Source organism: Panthera onca, chromosome A2 (assembly GCF_046562875.1).
Source record: "Panthera onca isolate mPanOnc1 chromosome A2, mPanOnc1 haplotype 2, whole genome shotgun sequence".
Taxonomy (NCBI): domain Eukaryota; kingdom Metazoa; phylum Chordata; class Mammalia; order Carnivora; family Felidae; genus Panthera; species Panthera onca.
Genome location: NC_138340.1, coordinates 38,497,853 through 38,517,586, shown reverse-complemented (window position 1 = coordinate 38,517,586; position 19,734 = coordinate 38,497,853). Strand labels below are relative to the sequence as shown.

At 41.9% G+C, this 19,734-nt stretch overlaps 1 protein-coding gene across 13 annotated transcripts in view; it reads left to right on the top strand.

Annotated features, from left to right (window-relative positions):
• The window catches only part of FOXP1 (forkhead box P1), a 506,962-nt gene that overhangs the window by 322,692 nt on the left and 164,536 nt on the right, over nt 1-19,734 (top strand). Inside the window, exons 1-2 of one of the 13 annotated variants that reach the window (XM_060633748.3) lie at nt 7,803-8,322; nt 9,687-9,931. The exons of 8 other annotated variants lie outside the window; for them this stretch is intronic. In XM_060633748.3, coding sequence (XP_060489731.1) covers nt 9,746-9,931 — 186 coding nt within the window. In that variant the 5' untranslated portion in view covers nt 7,803-8,322; nt 9,687-9,745. Of the gene's footprint in view, nt 1-7,802; nt 8,323-9,380; nt 9,932-19,734 lie in introns of those variants that run through there. 4 more of the 13 variants (XM_060633750.3, XM_060633755.3, XM_081794983.1 and 1 more) reach the window with 4 other exon arrangements.

Sequence of the window (19,734 nt, the reverse complement as noted above, 5' to 3'; positions counted from 1 at the left end):
ATTTATGGTTTGAAAAGCACCCGATTGACAGTCATAAAGCTCTTGAAAGAAAGAGAGGAGACCCTACAAATGGTAGAATCAAAGTGGAACGATTTCCATATTCTCCTTTGAAGCATGCGATGCCACTCGGTGAGAGGTGGGTGCTGAGTCTTTAGGTCATGGACCATCTGATATTTGGATCAGGTCTTCCTGCAAATTCTTGTTGCCCCAAGATAGGAGCCTCTTGGCCCCCAGCCCTCCTCTGAACACTTCCTCTCTGACTTCTCCTCAGCTTCACCTCCATCCCTAAGCAGTCATACACCCACTTTAGAAAATGTTTCTCCTTGGGCAAATTCGTCAACTTCCCTGAGCCTTGTTTTCCTCCTCCATAGCATGGTTATGGCCACTCCCACCTTGCATGATCATTAGAAGGATGGAAGGGTAGTGAGTGCAAATACCTGGTACCCCCTGAGGTGGATAAATGCCATTTCAGTTGTTACTAGACTCCAGCATGTTCTGCAGATCTGATGTGGACTCGAAATGCTCGTCTTCATGACAACTGGTTTTTGGAAATCATTCAAAAAGAAGGTTATAGTAAATTATAGGATTATCAGAGATAATATTCTATTCAATTGATTTTTATCATCATTATACTAAAGACTACCTAGTTTCAAATCTATAGATTACAATAAATGCATTTCACATACAACTATCCAGAGGACAATTTGCCTTTTTTTTTTTTTTTTCTTTTCTAATGATTCAGAAGGCACTTCAGAGCCTTGTAGTGCTCCTGGGTTTTTATTATGAATTCCAGTTAGCATTTTATTATAGCTGTTTAGAAGTGTTGGTTGCTCTCAAGTTCTAGAAAGCAACTTCTAGGTAGAAGTTCACCTTTTCTCATTCCTTAACACATGATCTACAGATTGTTTCTTTCCATAAACACAGACACCCCCCCCCCCCCCCCCCCCCCGCCACCTTCCCCGGTTGCTTGCCTTCTTGGTGGTGAGGACTGTCCTGCTGTGTGGTTTGTGCTAGGAAGTCATACAACCAGAGAAGTCACATCCCTGGAGCCAAGAACAACAGTCAGTGGGCTTCGAGGAGTGCATTTGCCATAAAGTACCGTAAGTTGTTCAGAATCGGTCAAGCTGTTATCACATTTCCGATGAGACCGTTTTAGAGAACAACAAGGGCAGGGTAGATCAATTTACATTTCTTTTTCTTCTGTCACTGGAAAAGAACATATTTGATGAATTCTCAAGGCAGGTTAAATAGTAACAGCAAATGTGGGGAGGGAACAATCGAGGCAGCTTCTGCTGTATTCATTATGGGGAACATTTGTACCCTCAAAGCTGCGTTCTGATCTTTGTATTTATTTTGCCTGCCTTTCCTCCACTGAGTGCGATCTAGAGAAGTCAATGAATTGCATGACAGAAGCATCAGAAAACTGTATTTCTGAATCAATTCCTGCAGTGGGCATCCAGAACACCCTGCCCCTAATTAGCTGGGAGAGCTTGGACCGTTGATGCAATATCTCTGCCTTAGCTCCCCATTCCTTCTCCTGTAAAATGGGGCTATTCCCTTCCTATCAGAGGGCTGTGATAATAAAAGGCCATGTCGTGTTGGTGTGAAAAAAAAATTTTTTTTAAACACCATGCAAATGTTTTCAGTTTTATTTTAACTCAAATCAACATGCAAAATCAAGATGCCACCGTGGTCAAAGTTGTAGGCATCGGTTCATCATGTTTCTGGTGAAGTACGTGAAAGTGATTATAGGTAATAAATATCTTTTTTTTTTTAAACTTATTGCAGAGGCAGTTTTTCCACCGTTAATGAGGGTAATTTGACTTGGTTGAAGGATTGCAGTTCTTAAGAATTAATGCAGTAATCCAATTCAAAGATTTAAAGAGATCTAAGATTTTTCACAGATCGTGTGCAGTGAATGTGCTCCTATCACATAGCAGCTAATGGACTTGAACGCCAGTCTGTCATTTACTGTTCCCTCCCTGCACAGCAGCTTTGCCCTTGGTAGTGAGTATACTTTCCAAGCATTGCAGGTTATTTAGAAGTGTGGTACATTTGTAACACTTTTGAGAGATAGTATCCTATTTCCCACAGCCCCTAATTACTATAAAAACTGGGGTTATCTTTCTTAATTACACGTTTGAATCCTAATCTGCTAAGGTCTGAGGAATATCAGGCTCAGAGTAGCTGCCTTCCTGCTTTTTTTTTTTTTTTTTTTTGAGGAGGGCTTTTTCTTTTTTTTTTTTTTTTAATGTATTTTCAAGAAGGAATTCATGTATCATTGTATTCCTACGTATAGGTTAATTCACGTGAATACAAAGGTTACATGCGCGGTATTCATAACTTTCCATTTTTGATAATGATGTATTATTCACAGCTAACAATATTTTGTAAAGCCTTATTTGTAAAGGATGTTGGAAATGCTCTTATTTCCCGATTCCATTATGTTCCCAAATATTAAAAATCCCATTTTGAAGCAATTAGAAGCATTCACTTCCCTTTCCACGTGTGCTCTGCAGACAGCGTCACCATACTGTGCACACAGGAACCTTTGTTCCTTAATTAGAAAAAGGACTAGAGCTCATTAATTGTGGTTCCAAGTGATGTCTGCTCGAACGTCGAGGCAATCATACGTGGCAAGGAAAGACCGAGCCCAAATCTGGGAGGCTCTCCGCTCTCGGGCAGTTCTCAGAACTGTTAAGAGATAAATAAACAGCCAAGGGTCCTTGGAGGGCTGTCCTCCCATCCTGGGCTGTCCCTAAGGCCTGGCCAGCTGCTCATTAGTTTTAAAGCCATGGAGATTTCTGTGCTCACAGGAGGAGGAGAGGGGAGAAGGGACCATTTGTATAGAAATCTAGACCTTTGCCTCTGTCCAAGGCCTATCGCCTTAAGACAAAGACAGGTCAAGGTCAGGAGTCTCTCGGGTTTTTGTTTTGGGATTTTTTTTTTTTTTTTTATGTTAGTGGACCCCATCTAGATGCATTTAGATGTTATCGAAAGCGAGTAAATTGCTGGCCAACTGATAGAAGACAGTTATGTTTTATAGGCTGATTTTCACTGCTGGCTTCAAAACATCGGGAGGAATTGCAAGAGTTTTGAAAGCTAAAACTCCAAAACTGAATTGGCAAAGCCTTAGGCCCACATCAGTCGTCAACAAAGAGCCCTCATTTCCACAACAACTACAGGCATTTCTGCAGCCTCCAGGAAGCTTCCTGCATTGAAACGTTCCCAGAACATCTTAATAGTGCCAATCGTGGACTCATCTCACTGGTCCAGGTGGAGGTTCCAGAAAGCAGGGAAGGGGACAGCCTCGGTGAAGATCTGGGACCGCACGGGCCATGTCTTCCTGTGGCTTGGCTGGGCTAGCAGGGGAATACTGAAATAAAGGGTAGGAAGAATAAAGTGACCTGTCAGTTTGAAAGCCGGAGAATGGAAAGCAGAGCAGTCAATTTGAGGGTCAGTTCACTTGTCTTTGGAAAGGTTTCTGTTCAGTCACATCCACCCTCTGGAAGGACAAGAACTCAGGACCCAGTAGGCTAGTCTGCGGTCCTCCCGTGCCATGCCAGCTGTCAACTCCTTCCTCCATTCTTGATTTCTCTTTCTATCCTGCCAAAGGACAAATTGCCTTACCCCCACTGGTGCTAATGGAAGACGTTATTCACAAAAGGGAGTGCTTCATAAAGGTAGCAGAGATCTGGCAGGTGGAGGCCCAGCACCCTTTCCCCTGTGCTGATAGTGGTCAGAAGAGGTGAACATGGAAACAACTAGTATTTCCCTAAAATGTTCTGCCATGTAAAGAGACATGTCTAACTAGCTATATGTATATATATATATATATATATATATATATATATATATACACACACACACACACACACACACATATATATATATATGTATGTATATATATATATATTTTTCCCCCCTAACAGTAATTTTTTTATGTTGCATTTCTCAGGGAAAGAAAAAAAAAATAGATTTTAAAATGTAAAAACCTGTTCTTCAATTGAGTATGCAAAAATCTCATTGCAGTATTTATTCCAAACCTGCTCTCATAATGTTCAGTCAAGGAGAAAACAGCAAAAAACAGTTGTTGATGGACTTAGCACAGAACTGGATTAAATAAGCATTAGTCTACTGAAGCTGATTACAGGAATATGAAAATGCAGTATCTTAATGGTACATATTTTTATGTGGCAGCTCAGTTGCCTTTCATTTTGCAGCTAATATGTCTATTCTTATGAGTCATTTACTTCTTTAATTACCTTTTGCAGGCAAGGCACCATGGTATATTAATGTGAATGATTTTTACTGCCAGTTTATCATACAATGCCCCAGAAGTTGAAAGGCGTAATTGACTTAGAAGAACAGCTCATGAAGGAAACAATATTTAGTTGACAGTTTTGCTTGTACTCTCTGTTGACGTTTATGAGTTTACACTATGCTAAAGGAGTAATAAACACAATTTTCTTTCAATAACAGGAAAGGGTAGCTCCTAAAATACGTTTGTGGAAAGCACATTTGTTCATTTCTTGAATAATATGAAAATAACACATTTCTAGTGATAAGACCTCTCAGATTGCCAATTGAATTAAACCTTTGAAGGTGCATTTATAACCTGTCTCGGAGCATTAGGAGATATTAGGGTTCGTGCGACTGAATCGATTTAATGAATATTTAAATTATATACAGATTTGGATAAATCATATTTAAATCTAGGTGTTAGGGGTGAGACTGTTGGGTCTTGTCCGCCCGATTTCCGGAGGGAGGGGAGACAGGAAGGGAGCTTGGGAATGGTCTGAAGGGAGATTTTCTTTCTCCGAAGGGAGGGGAAGTCTGACAGTGTATTTTGGGAAAATAAAAAAGAAGGCAAGGCACAGTCAGTACAACTCCTTATAAGGTCTGGTCTTTGAACAGTTAAAATCAATAGTAGGGAGGGTCCCTGCCCTTCTGGTGTCTGGATGGTCCCTTGAGTTGACTTGGGCAGTTAGCAAGTGCCAATTTGTTTCAGCCATCACTTCCATGGTCCCCTTGGCCCTAAGCGGGCTCACCGGCTCTGGGCAGGCCCAGCTTTGGCACATCGGTTTAGAGGGAGTTAAACTTTTCACAGTTTTCTGGATTGTTTGCAGTTCAGTCCTGTGCAGCATAATGAAAGTTTTCTAGCCATCTGTTGTTAAGCTGGCGGTGAGCAAGGCCAGTATATCCAAACAAAGTTCTGGCCTGCTGTAAACTGAACCTGTCAGTTTAGCATAGCTTTGCTGACCCCTCCAAGGAACAGGGCAGCCCTTGGTACCAGGCACTCACTGCAGAGAGCTTTCAAAGGGGAACTATTTCGGGGGTGGGGAGTGGGGGCCTGTTTACTTTTCCCTCAGTGTTCCTCTCACTGGATTGGACCAGTTTATACTTAATCTTTATGTGGATAAAGGGATACTCGTCCCCCCTCCGTTTTCAGAGCGGGAGGCATTACTTCTTAATAGGGGACTGTAACTTTTAGGACAAGGTGTGAGTGTCCATAAAACAGTGTGAGGTGGCTGTGATTCGCAAGGATGTTCTGTGCAGTTATTTTTGTTTCATTATTTTGTCTTTCAGTGTTTGGGAACAAATAGTCCCAGGCAATGCAAGGTCCTGTATTTATTATTACCTTATATAACTAAAAGTGTTTCAGAGCTTTCAAGGGGCTTTCTTGCCCCTTCTGCACTTTGCGTTTTACCAGCAGAAGTTAATATATAGCATAATTTAGCAGATTTGACAGTGTTCCCAGCTGTGTGGGGTGTTACCTGCTTCTCTGTTCTCATTTGCAAGGTGTATCTATTGCTTTTAATTGCCCGGCTTAACCATAAAATAATTTCATTGTTTCATGGTGTTTTTTTCTTTCCATAGTGAATGTCTAATTCCTGCTTCCTCCTTAGCAGTGTTTCCTTGACTCTGTATGAAATATTCCTATACGTTACCTGTGTGTTTACACACACACACACACACACACACACACGCACACACACACACCCCAACATTTACCTAAGCCTCCCCCTAACCCTTGTTGGTTTCCTCTTGTTAATGACACCTTGTAGGTGCTGTTGTATTTTTATCTTGGTCTTGCTGTAGTATATTTCCTGTCCAGCATTGGTTACATTTGTGCTGTGTTAAGAGAGGGCTCTGGGGAGCCATTGTCAAACCTCTGTATCCATCTCAATTCATTAAAATATCCAGGGAGAATGGCCACTGTCATTGAATAACTATGTCTACCACTCCCCTGGCTGCCTTAGCCCCCCAAGAAGAGAAGTGGGCCACAGTCCCACACAATAACAAAGGGAGGAGGCACCAAAAGGATGCATGTTTGTCTTCTGCACCAACGTGAGAGGGTTTGGGTTCAACTTTTACTGCAAACAAGGAATCTACAAGGGTCACGAATTCCATAAATGGCAGGGAAGGGGAACAGAAGAAGCAGAGGAACACACCAGGAGATGCAGGGCTTCCCCTTTAAGGGACAGGGAGTGCCGTGTGCTGCAATGGTGAAAATATTCAATTTAAAATTTAAATGAGTGCACTTACTTGGAAATACCATACAGTCATAATCTGTTTGTAAGGTGACTGACACATAAAGTGCTTTTTTGTTTTAAGGTAAAAAAATGTATTCGGGGTAGAGTTTCGGGTGTAAATGTCAGGTGCAACGTAACGTGTACTCACTGCAAGAGTCGAGCAAATAACCTTGGCATTTAGGACACTGCCTTTTAGAACATGAAATTGTATTTTGTTGTGCGTCTTTTTTTTTTTAAGGAGGCCTAACATTAAGGGGTCACCTATTAGCTATGTTTTTGCTGTCTTAAACTCAGCCCTTCTGTCTATTAAAATCAAACCACTGTGTAAACATTCCAGTGTTGTTCTTGGTCTCTACAATGGCCACGGGGATCAGGTTTCACCTGCCTGCACATCTTCAAGCAATTAGAGCAATTAGCGTGAAGCCATTTCACATTCAAGGATTCAAGGTCTATAGTGACATTCAAGTCCAGAAGTCTGAAAGGGAGAGAGGAAACGGCCTAGAGCATGGCTACTATTCCATGGCCCCGAGCAGACAATTTCTCTTTTAAAAATGGTAGCTCTTTAATGATATTATTATGAGGTTTTTAAATGACATATCAAAAGTTGTATATATCAAAAAAAAAAAAGACACCAAACCCAACAGTCACTGAATTACACTAATGAAGGTCTTTATACATGGCAGATTTTTGAAAAAGACTCTCAACAACCATGAGATATGGAATGTTGTTCCTTGCCCCAGTGTGGTAGTGACAGCATTCTTTGTAGAGGAAACGGTTTTAGAATGTACAAAGGAATTAACATTCCGGGTTTTTTTTTTCATGGTAAACCTCGGGATATTTAGTCCAGAGATTTTTAGAGTTAAGTATTAAAAGTCCCTTTTTTTTTTTTTTAAGGTGAGAGAGGAATAGCGGCGTGACTTGAACACAAGGAAGTGGGACAGTTTAAAGATCAGTAATCAGCTTTCCCAAGTCAGCTGTGTAGGCATGCAAGAGGGTAACTTTTAAGAACAGTTGTAGAATCCAGTAGGGTTTTATTTTGTTTGCTTGTTTGTGTTTTTACATTTGTAACTAAGTTACCCAGGAATCTTGTTTGCATGAGGCAAGCCCTTAAACTGATTACATCTTTTTAAATAGGTTAGTGCATTTTTTTAAATCCACATTTTACTGTTGATTTATTATGCAAAAGGAGGGGGAGGGACCAACTTTAAAGACGCAAGGGGCTGCAGGAGAAGATCGGGCTCCGCGGTCCCAGGAGGGCAGGTGGCCTGAGGAGGAACGGAACCCACCATGGGCTAAGTTATCATGTGGAATTCTCTTTCCCTTTACCCTGATGCCGCCCATTCACACACAGTGTGTGTTAGCAAACAGCTCTGAGTACAGAATTGCTGGGAGTTACCTTTTCTTCAGGTGTACCGAAGAGGCTCGTTTTGAGAAAAAGTAGTTGTGCGCCTCTAAGACAGATCTGGTGATAATTCCCTTCTGGAATTGCCCTAGTTGGCTTCCAAGCACTTAGGTGTTGAGCACTTCTCTATCTATAGGACTGAATGCATCTATTTTTGTAACTGAGGCTGGAGCGTGTGTGCTCATTCAGTAACTAGCCATGTCAGGGAACTAGACTCCTTAGAGCTCTGTAGCCCCATCTCGAACTACTTAGAGCCCTTCTCTGGCGAGATGCTCTTCCTGACCGCCCACTTGCATGGCACCCAGGCTGTGAGTCTTTTGAAACTGCATTGCAGAGCAGATGTAGGGGATGCTAATAAATGCAGCATGCTGGACCCCGAGCAAGGTAAGGGTCTGCCTTTTCCCCCTGCCTGTTGGAAATACATTGCTAGGAAATCATTCGCAGCGCGTTTATAACGGGACCAGCTGAGTTAGACGGGAACATTTGAATTAGATACTCCACCCTTCCTAAAAGTGAAGAGGCAGGAATGGAAGTGCTGTGGGGCTCAAAAGGGAGGTGAGGCAGTAAACCAGATTTTTCCCATTTTTTTTTTTCCTAGCCTAGTCCTCTGTTTCTGTGATCTGCCTTTTGAACTGTTTTTGTGGCTGATCAGTTCCACCTAATATGTCTCTTGATTTCTGCTATTGTAATACTCAGGCGACATGCTGTTCTCTTCATTTTTATAAGCTTTAGATGCTTCTGCCTGTCATATTCTGGCGGTTTATCTTCAGCGTCTGGATTTGCTTTCAGACTTGAATGTCTATCAAGCTGCCGTTGCTTTGAATGTGAGATCAAAAGAAGATGAATTCCAGTAAAAAATTTCCTTCCATGAAGAAAAGATTGGGGCCTATGTAAACATCCCACTGACAGTTCCCAATGAGTTATTTTAGCCAAGTATTAGCACCTGGATGACAGACAGTCCAGCATTCCATGCTAAATAACAAATCAGTTGCTTCCGTGGCAGAACATTGCCACCACAGCAATACATTTTCAGAAGGAATCCTTTTCTTCCTCCTCCTCCCCTTCCCCCCTTTTTCTTTTCTTATTGAATATGGCTGTTCAGCTGCTCATCTTATTTTTCAAGCTGACTTGTTCTGCCTTTAGCGGTTTACTTTTCTTTACAGTATCTGTCAAGTTACTCGGGTGACGGAAGACAGGACTTTGATAATTAGTTTGGGGCGGGTTAAAGAGTGTTCGAGTAGACAAGCTAGGCATCTGGAGATAAACAGGTAGTTTGGTTGATTGCGGAGAAGGAAAATGTAAGAGGAAAAGCAGCAGAAGCAAGATCAAGGGCATATCCCAGGAATGCGGGACGATATGTTCTTTAAAAATACGTGTGACAAATTCCTCTAAAGTCTGCAGAATCTGAATTTTCTTCCTTTCTTTTTTCCCTATTTTTTTTAAAAGCATCCTGCCTATGTAAATGTCACCACAAAAATATCTCGAGAGCAGGTTTCCCGAAAACCCTGCCTGTGTGTATTCGTCTGCGAGAGTGAGCTGTTTGGCTAGGGCTTGGTCTGGCCGGGGCACACGTTTCTGATGCCGTGTCGCTGCTTGCAGACCTGGAGTGATTTAGATACGTGTAGCATTAATAGATTTCTTTAAGCGCTAAATGCAACTTTGAAAATTACCTGCAAGCTCCAACTGATCTTTCAACTTTGAAAGTGAAGAATTACTTGAGGAATTCTTGTGGTTTCTTTGTCATTTAGTGAGAGCCCAGCCAGCTACTGTGGAGGCAAAGCGTCCCTGAGGTTGCCTACAAAGGGCAATGTTCCAGTGTGCTTTCTCCTCAAGTGTGCTTCAGCCGCACAGCACTTCCTGTTTATTCAAACATCTTTTTTACCACTCGGCAACCCCCGCTTCACAGAAACAGCCAGAACCCATCTACAGCAAGAAGACGGAAATCCAAAGGCAGACAGTGCGAGCTCACTCCGTCAAACTCTTCATTTTCTCTGTAAGTGTCCAGAGAAAGAAAAAAAAAAAAGGAACATTTTGCTGGGTTAAACTTTTAAACTCGGGATCCGCTCCTGCGCATTCTCTGGAGGGCAAAATAAGATGTTCCACCTTGTTTACTGCTTTCTGTCTCTCCCCCCAACCCCCCACCCCTTCTCTCTCCATCAAAAGCGGTTTTCTTTTTAGAGATTTGAGAAGACCGTTGGTTGGTTCTAACTCCTTGTGAATCCACTCTTGCTTTCAAATGGGTCTTGGGATATAATCAGCTAAGGAGGCATCCGAGTGTCGTCAGGACAGTTTTACAGGCTTGAACGTAGATGAGAACTCTCTCTGCCGATGTGTGACTTTGTTTGGTGTTGCCTTCTTTTTCTTCCTGTTATCACGAGGGGTAAGAGAGTCCAGGGATGGTGCCTTTGTAATTCTGCCTCTGCACAATTGTCCTATGATGTTTGCATCATGACACCGTCATCACTTGTGAATCGGTCTTGATAATATTTGTACCAATTTCATGCCAATAAAAGTCAGACTGCTGAAACAAGCATGGTCATTATCTCACTCGCATTACTATTGTTTAAACGGAGTGGGCTGCGAAAGGAAAGAGAAAGCCCAGCTCACTTTCTGCGATGCTTGTTAACTTTGATGTTGGAAAGCTCTTTTCAAAATTCTCATTGTGGGTAATTAGTATGGCAGGAAAAGCCCTCGGACCTGGGCTGCTCCTTCCCTGTGTGGAAAGAGCAGTGAGATCGCTCTTTCAGTCCTTTCTGTTGAAATGAGTTTCTTAACACATGGTTTGACATTTTTTTTAAAGGGTTCCACCTTTTCCTGTCTGATGTCCTCGCCCCTTGAGCCTCCCCCACCTCCCTCCACGCCCTTCCCCCAACCCTGACCCCCAACTTCACTGTAATTGGTAAGCCAGGTGCTAATTTTTTTTTTTTTTTAACTATGTACTGGTCAGGGAATAGACAGGAAATGGAAAATTAGCCCTTTTGATCTTTAGGGGATTGTTATTACTCCGAACCTTGTTTGTTAGTCCCCAGACTAAATATCCTTAAATTTTATTGTCTAAAACAGCATCTGTAGAATAGAGAAAGAAATGAGCTCTCTGGTTGTCTGAACCTCTAATGGAAGAAATATTTAAATAAATAAGTGCGCCTGTGTATGGCTATTGCTGTGCTGCGTTTTTTTTTTTTTAATGTTCAGAAGTTGTTCTACTTTGCAAGAAAAAAATTAGGTTTGTGACTGCCTTAAGGACAATTTGTTTAACAGTAGGAGTAATTGCAGGGAAAATGGAAAGAGTGACTGAAGGTATTTACTCAGATGTCAGTGTAGGTGTGGGGGCCGAAAACTCAGTGTGGGAACAGTGGGCTGCTTTTCTTGGTATCTCAGTCTATTTGATGACCATCAAATTTCCCAGCTCGCTGGTTTTGTTTTTTCTGGATGGCATGTTTGATTATTTATCAGAAGGGGAAGGGAGTAGCTGAAGCAAATAAACATGTGACCAAGTTCTGTTTTGTTTTCCACTCAGAAAGCCATGCCCTTTAACAGATATACAGAAAATAATAAATGCATTGTTTTATGATAAAAGGAAATTATATGTGTCATTTAAAAAAAAAAAAAAGGGCAAGTGTGTTAACCCTTAAAACTCAGGAGCCTTTTCGACTTCTGAGAATTTGCCAGGCATTTTACTGAGAATTAATCTATCGCGGCATATGATTTTACGGTGCAGGATTTCCCAGGATTAGCTGTTCAGCATTTAGGCTTTTCTAGATGCTTTACTTAGTTATGCCTGCCTCAGTAGCTCCACTTTTAAGTGGTGTGTGTGTGTGTGTGTGTGTGTGTGTGTGTGTGTCTTTTAAACAGTAATACCATTTGGTCAAATCAGTACCTCCTGCACTTTTGTTGAAGGCTCTGTTCTGACTTGAGATCTAAACATGAACCGCTCAGTTGAAAGAAAGCGTACCAGAGTTTCTGTGGCTGGTGTATAGCCTACTTTATTAGAGGCCAACTTCTGCTCCTCTCTTTAAAGGTGATAGGCAGATCCTGTAATGCAAATAATGACGTGTACCTCTCTGTCCCTCAAAAAACACCTTCTAGACTTCAATATTATGCAATGCGTATAATGATCTTCAGGATTGTTATCTCACATCAAGGCCTCCAGAGACCGAGGGGAGGGCTCAAATCTACATTAAATGCAGATTTTAACACAAGCACGCCAAAAACAGAATGTCGTCGTCGTTGTTGTTGTTTTAATTCTCAGGTGGGCTTTGGAAACCGTATGTAGACATGTTCTGTACTTACGCATGGGCTGACATTCGTGCGCACACCTGTACGTTTACAATAACTAAAGGATTTTCTATAGGGGCTTCCTCTTTGATTCCTATCTTGAGAAAGCGACGGGCATGATCCTAGCATGGTACCTAGCCCTGTCACATCAAGCCCTGTAAATCATAGTTGAAAATCTGCCTCGTTGCCTATACTGTTTTTGGAATGCGAATTGGAAACGTGCACACAGAGGGATTCCCTCTTCATTGACTATATAAGGGAACAATGCAGCGGACGCTCACAGCACAGCCCCCACCAGTCTGGCCCTGCATGTATGTCCCTGGGAGGTAGCTTTGCTCCAGAGAGGGCAGCCATGGGACCCGTAGCCTTTCTGCCTCCTCTGTTGTCATCTCAGGTGACTCTCCAGAAGGCAATTGGGTTGGATAATCATACCTTGTACTCGTACAGAGCCCTTTGTCTGGGAAATCAAAGTGCCTGACTAATGCTAACTCGTTAATACTCAGAACACCCTTGGGACATAGGTAGGCTGCAAAGATTATCCCACTTTTGAGGTGGGAAAACCTCCTGTTGTTAAAGCAGTTTACAACTTCCGGGTGTGTCTGTACTTAATGGTCAGGCTAGACCTGAATGGGTATGATGCAGGTACCATGAGAAGCATTTTCCCTGTGCCATGCTCAGCCCCGACCACAGGCAGTCCCATGAGAAAGTGTTTTACCATGAAGAAACCTTACGGGAAAATGTAGCTAGTGCACGGTACTGATGGTGGGGAAGGAGGAGCCAACGAAGACTGTCGAAGCTTAGTTTGAGTCTATTTAGGATCCAATGTAGGATTTTGTCCTTGTTGTTTATACGATACGGCTTGGGCTGAAATGTTAAATATTTGTTTTATTTCACATTCACTCGATACGATGTTGGCAATTTAACTTCCACAAGACTCAAGTTCTTTTGTTCTTTGCAAAGACACAGACTCCTGCTCATTGGCTGTGCAAGATTGAGTCAGAAGTTACTCTGTAGTCTCCCCCTTTGGGGGCCAAACAGTTGAAACATTGTGTTAACCCTAGATGTTACTATGTGATTCTTCGGTTCTGGTGTGTCTTAAGCCTCCCTGAAACGGTTACTAAGCACAGTGAAAAAATTAGTCATGTGCCATTTGCTGTTTAAAGTCTTCGGTTGAAAGCTTTTTCAGAAATCTCTAGAGTAGGGTGGTAGTTTTTAGGTTGTTTGGTCCCCAGTACTGTTGGTTTGAACCTGAATATAGAAATTAGATTTGAAAACTCTCTCTTAAAAATGTGTTTTTAATTTTAAAAAGTAATTTTGAAAAGATCCTAAATAATGTGATTCCAGTGTTGCTTAAGAAAATTACTTTCCTTAAGCATACTTCCAAATGTTAACCTTGTATCAATACATAGGTGATGATATTACACTTTATTTTTTATTTTCTTAATTCATTTATGCATTTCCCATGTCTTCTACCATGAGATTATTACTTGCATGCTCAGTGATCGTTTGTAAAGTGCTTTTTGAAGTCACTGAAGAATCACTTACCGAATGTCAGGTCCTAGCCTCTGTGCCTTACACGTACTAATTGTGATGTAGAAACTGTTATTTCCTCCCATTCTTACACGTGAAGAAACTGCGGCACAGAGAGGTTAAGTAACTTACCCAAGGTCACACAGCTGGCAAGTGGTAGATCTGGGGTTCAAATCAGGTAGAATGGGTTCGTATTCAGGTGGAACGACTGGTGGATGTTCTACCACCATGGTTGCTGCTTCTGGATAAATATGTTAATGTTTTCTAAAGCTAACTTCTGTTTCTTTGGAATTGTTGTGATGCTCTCAAGGTCAGTAATTCCCCCAAATTCCCAGAGAATCCTTATTTCTTCACGCATGAAGACTCAAGTTCCACCTTATGCTAAACTGTGGTTACTGGAAGTTCCAGAAACCATTGTCCCACCATGAGCACAACCCAGTGAACACAGCTGCCCATTCGATGAGCACAGTTTTGTTTTTAATCCCCTTTTTAAGAAAATATTTCTAATCCCTTGACCAGAGCACTGAAATCTTTTCTTTTGCTGTCTTCTATCTGTATCTGCAGTATATTCACATGTATTTATGTTTACATAAAAGATAAAAACTTCAAATAGTTTCCTATAAAGTTACCTTTGTGGCTTGAATTTGTCTGAGCATTTCTAACTTTTCCCTTGAAGATCTGTCCTGTCCAGCAAGTACCTGTAGTTCTCTGTGAATGGAAGAATTCCAAATCCATGGATCCGTGGATTTCAGTGGCCATTTGGGGTTGTGTCATTCCTGAAGTACAAGTGAAGGGATTCTAATCCAAACTGTGTGACCTTTGGCATATTATGTAAACGTTGTGTTTATGTAAAGCGCTTTAGAAGCAAGCCAGACCCACGGCTGGCATTCAGGGTTGGTGATCATTTTCTTGTTCACCAGCAGCAGCAGCATGAGCATCATCATCTCCTGGGAGCTCCCTGGTTGGCCTCGAGGCAGCCATTCCTGCTGTGTTGTTCTTAGAGTCCAGGCAAGGCAGGCTACCTTTAGGGTTTGGTGAGGGTCAGAAATGGCCATACTTGCTCAAGTGCCTTTGCCAGCGGAAGGAGCCCGGACTCATGGTTGCAAGCCATCTCTGTGACCATGGGCAAATCACAGATCCCCTCTTGCCCCCAGTTAGCTTTTTGTACAATCACTGCCATCTGCCTTAGATTCCCTGTGGTTTTCTCATGGTCCTTGTCAGGAGGACAATGACTGGTGTGAGATCACTGGGAAATAGGAATGTTTGCTTTCCACAAAATATATTTTTGTATGTATGGGGTAATGTACTGTGGTAGTATATTACATTTAGTAAGTAATGTTCATGTACAGGTATCTCGCTAAGGACTGTCCATGCACACCTCACGTAATGCTTAGAAACAGCCTCTCTGTTCCTGTTTCTGTATGTGTTAACTGCATTTAAAAATAACTCAAATGAGATGATGTGTGTGTAATGTTGAGTACTTGTCTGTTAATAAATAGTTAAAAAGAATGCAACTTTTATTATTATCTTCCTCATCTGACCCTTTAACCAGGGACCAAGCCAGTTTTAAGAGGATGGTTATTTGGAAATGCAAATCAAAACCACAGTAAGATAGTGCCTCATAGCTGTTGGAATGGCTGTTGTCAAAAAGATAAGACATAGCAAGTGTTGGCGAGGATGTGGAGAAAAGGGAACCCCTACCCCATGGAGAAAAGGGAACCCCTACCCCATGGATGGGAATGTAAATTGGTACAGCCACTGGGGAAGACAGTATGGAGGTTCCTCCAAAAATTAAATGCAGATTCATCACTTCCACTTCTGGGTTTTTATATCCAAAGGAAATGAATCACTACCTCGAAAAGATCCCTGTAGTGCCACATTCATTACGGCATTATTTTACAATAGCCAAGATAAGGAAATAAGGAAACACTTACCCATTGATGGATGAATAAAGAAGATGTAATATGTATGGACTATTATTCACCCATAAAAAAGAAGGAAATCCTGCTATTTTCAACAACATAGATGGACCTTTGGGGCACTGTGCTGGGTGAAATAAGCCAGAGAAAGGCAAATACTTTGATCTCACTTTTATGTGGAATCTAATCTAATCAAACCCAAAGGAAATACAATACAAGCAGTTTTAGGGAAAAGGTCGAATCGATTAATTTTTTTATTTTAATTTTTTAAAAAAATTTTAACAACTTTATTGAGATAATTTTGACATAAAGAAATTGTATCTATGTTAAGAAGAGATTGGTCATTGCCAGAGGTGGGGGACATGGGAGTGAAGGTTGTCAAAATCTACAAACTTGCAGACAGTTATAAAATAAATTCTTGGGACATAATACACAGCATGGTGACTGAAGTTAACCACAATGTGTCATATATTTGAAAGTTGCTAAGAGAGTAGATCTTAAAAGTTCTCCTTTCAAGAAAAAAAAACACTCTGTCAGGGAATAGATGTTAACTAAACTTACTGTGGTAATCATTTTGAAATATATAGCTATAGATATCACAAAACATACCAATTATGTATATCTAATCTTTATCTGTATATATAATCATGGAGTACACCGAAAACTATTAGAGTATTATATGTTAATTATATCTCAATAAAACTAAGAGGGGAAAAAGCATTCCGAGAAAACATTTTTAAAAAAAGATTATAGCGGGAGGCACCTGGCTCAGTCTGTTAGGCGTCCTACTTCGGCTCAGGTCATGATCTCGCCACTCATGGGTTCGAGATCCACATCGGGCTCTGTGCCGACAGCTCAAAGCCTGGAACCTGCTTCGGATTCTGTGTCTGCCTCTCTCTATCTCCCCCTACCCCACCCACACTCTGTCTGTCTGTCTGTCTGTCTCTCCAAAATAAATAAACATTAAAAATTGTTTTAAATAATAATAAAAAAGGATTATAGTGTGGGCACCTTGGTGCTGCAGTCAGTTAAGCGTCCGACTCTCAGGTCATGATCTCAGGGTTCATGAGTTCAAGCCCTGCTTTGGGCCCCATGCTGTTATTGCAAAGCCTGGTTGGGATTCTCTTTTTCTCCCTCTTGGCCTGTCCCCACCCAACCTGCTCTCTCTCTCAGAAATAAATAAATAAGCGTAAAAAGATTACAGTGACATAATAGCCCCCTCCTAACAAAAAGCAAGCAGTTACAGCAGAGTCTGAGAATCTGTAGTGGGTTAAAATAAACATGGGCCAGCAACCGTGCTTGACCTGAAAGCCATGCCAGGTAGGTGGGGAGAGAAAGGTCTAATGTAGATGAAGGCAGAGAATGGATACAGGTGTCCAGGGCCTGAGCTCTGTGTGGACTTGGGCTAACTTGAGAGAAAACATCTTTGCTCTGACAGCTCACCCTCTCCATTGCTGGCATTAAACGCTCCTTTTGAAAAATTCCAACTTTGGCCCAGCGAAAGCAAAGAACAGGGTGCCTGTCCCTATGAGAGCTTGAGGGAGGATTGAGCATCTAAGCATGATGGCAACAGCATCAGTATCGCAAGAGCAGCTGATGAACTTGGACAGATGAAGAGGTGAAGCGCAGTGTGAAGGAGAACAGGTACTTCTGGGTCTGTTTTCCTTCCGGTCAGCCTGCTTGTGGGTTGCCACACAGCCATAGGAACTCGGGGCACTACGGGGATCCTCGACCAGTGCTAGTCCCTTGGGTCAGAGGACATCAGGGAACGCTACTGCTTAAAGCAATTAGAATACAAGCAGAGTTTTTAGGAAGAGGTAGAATCGATTAACTTTTTAAGTTTAAATTTTTTAACTTTATGGAGACAACTTTGACATAAAAAATTGTATCCATATTTAGGTGTTAGGTGTACAACTTGATATTTTTATACCTACGTCTACACGGTGAAAAGATCACCACAATCAAACTAACCTGTCTGTCACCTCTACATTATTACCCTTTTGTGTGTGTGATGAGGTTTTTTTTTTTTTTTTTTTTTTTGATGTTTATTTATGAGAGAAAGAGGGAGGGAGGGAGGGAGGAAGAATGAGTGGGGGAGGGGCAGGTAGAAGGAGAGACAGAATCCCAAGCAGACTCCTTGCCATCAGCCCGATGCGGGGCTTCATCCCACAAACTGTGAGGTCACGACCTGATTGGAAATCAGGAGTCAGACGCTCAACTGAGTGAGCCACCCATGTGCCCTGAGAAGTTTTAATTTAAGAAGTATCCCCGTAGCAAACTTCAAGCACACAGTACAGTATTATTAAGTACAGGCAGCATTGTGTCCATAAGAATTCCAGAACATATTCATGCTGCAGAACTAACTAAACCCTACGACCCTTTGACCAACATCTCCCCATTTTCCCCACCCTCCAGTCTCTGGCAGCCATCATTCTACTCTCTGCTTCTTTGAGTTCGACCTTTTCAGATTTTGTATATGTGAGATCATGCACTACTGGGAAAAGTAGAACTTAAATGGAGAAGACACCTGAATGCCTTGTAAATGTGGACGGAGAGCAGAGAAGGCAGATTTGCAGATGTGGCCATGGCTCCAGGAGTCCTGGGAGTGAAAGGATCTGGTTGGAAAGAGCAGGCCTTTTGTGTGGGGAAAAGAGGCAGGTAAACTTATGTTAAAAGATGTGATACCCGGAAGAGGCCTCTGCCTTCTTCCTGAAGGTAAAGTACCCGCATTCATCCTTGCGTGTTTGGCTCTCTGGACTGCATATCTGTTTGCCAGAATTACCTGCAGTCATATTTGGTCTAATCAGTGACCTTGGTAGAATGTGGGTGTCAGGTTCTCGTGAGACAGTGTGTGTTTGTTTTTGTTTTTCTGTCCCAGCCGTTCCGTAGGTTTGTGACCTTGGGCAAGTCACTGAACCTCACCATCTCATGATTTTTCCACCCTAAATCAGTAATCATAAAACCTTGCCCTGCTTCCCTCCGAGATGGTGGGGACACAAAGTAAGATGACAAGTCTAAAGCAACTAACTAGCATAGTGCTTCGCACACGGGGAGCACGGCAGTATGCTGTTTTTATTTTAGTGGCGTAAATGCAGGGAGTTATTACACTTGCTGCTCTGTTTCTAGATATTCCTTATTTCTTAAATCCTTAGACTAGTGTAATCTTTGCTATTTGCATTAACCGCTCTGAGAAATGTAAATTATTGGAGAGTATTAGGGTAACGGCAACGACAACGATGATGATTTGGTCCTAGTTAACTGTGGCCAAGAGTGAGTAGTTCCAAATTTTAGATTCTTAGTCTGGTTTGGGCCTTTGCTCCCTTTCCACTTCTGTTTCTTTCTTTTGTCTTTCATGTCAGCTGGAATGTTGCCTCTGCATTGCCTTTCACTTTTGCTTCATTCCCCAGCATTCAGGTAAGGGAAGGAGAAGGTATTTTGCAAAAGAGCAAAGCATCCATAGGGCATCCCAAGTGCGTGTGACTTGCGTTATAAGGACCAAAGGAGTACAACACCGTATTTGTTTGAGCAGGAACTAGTTTCGGTGTTAGTGGTAAAATCATAGAAAAGTCTTTTGACTTTTCTTATGACTTTTTTGTCCATTATTTTGAACATGATTCTAGCCAGATTATTCTGCAAGCTTCAAAAATAGCCTCTCTCCTCCTAAGGTACGAAAAGATCGGAATCTGGATTGTTCATAATGAGAGTTACTGGACTGCATCCCCATAAAAGACAATTGCAGAAAACAACAGGTTAATACAGCCAGTTCATAGTTCCCTTTGATTCACATATCCTTCCATTTGATCCCTATATTTTCTACTTTGGGAACTTGGAGAAGGAGTGGACTCATTTATTTATTTCTTTTTGGGCCCAGTCTGGTCCTTCCTTAACAAGGAGAAACGGGTTTGATGCAACACCTAGCTTAATATTTTAGACATTTTCTAATAAACTTGACTTCTGTTTTACTTCCTTGCAACGCCAGTGTTGCCTACGGTCATGGCGCCCCAGGCTGTGGTCTTGCCGACTCGTTCAAGCTAGACAGGCTCAGGCTTGGGCAGTGCTTGGATGGAATCTG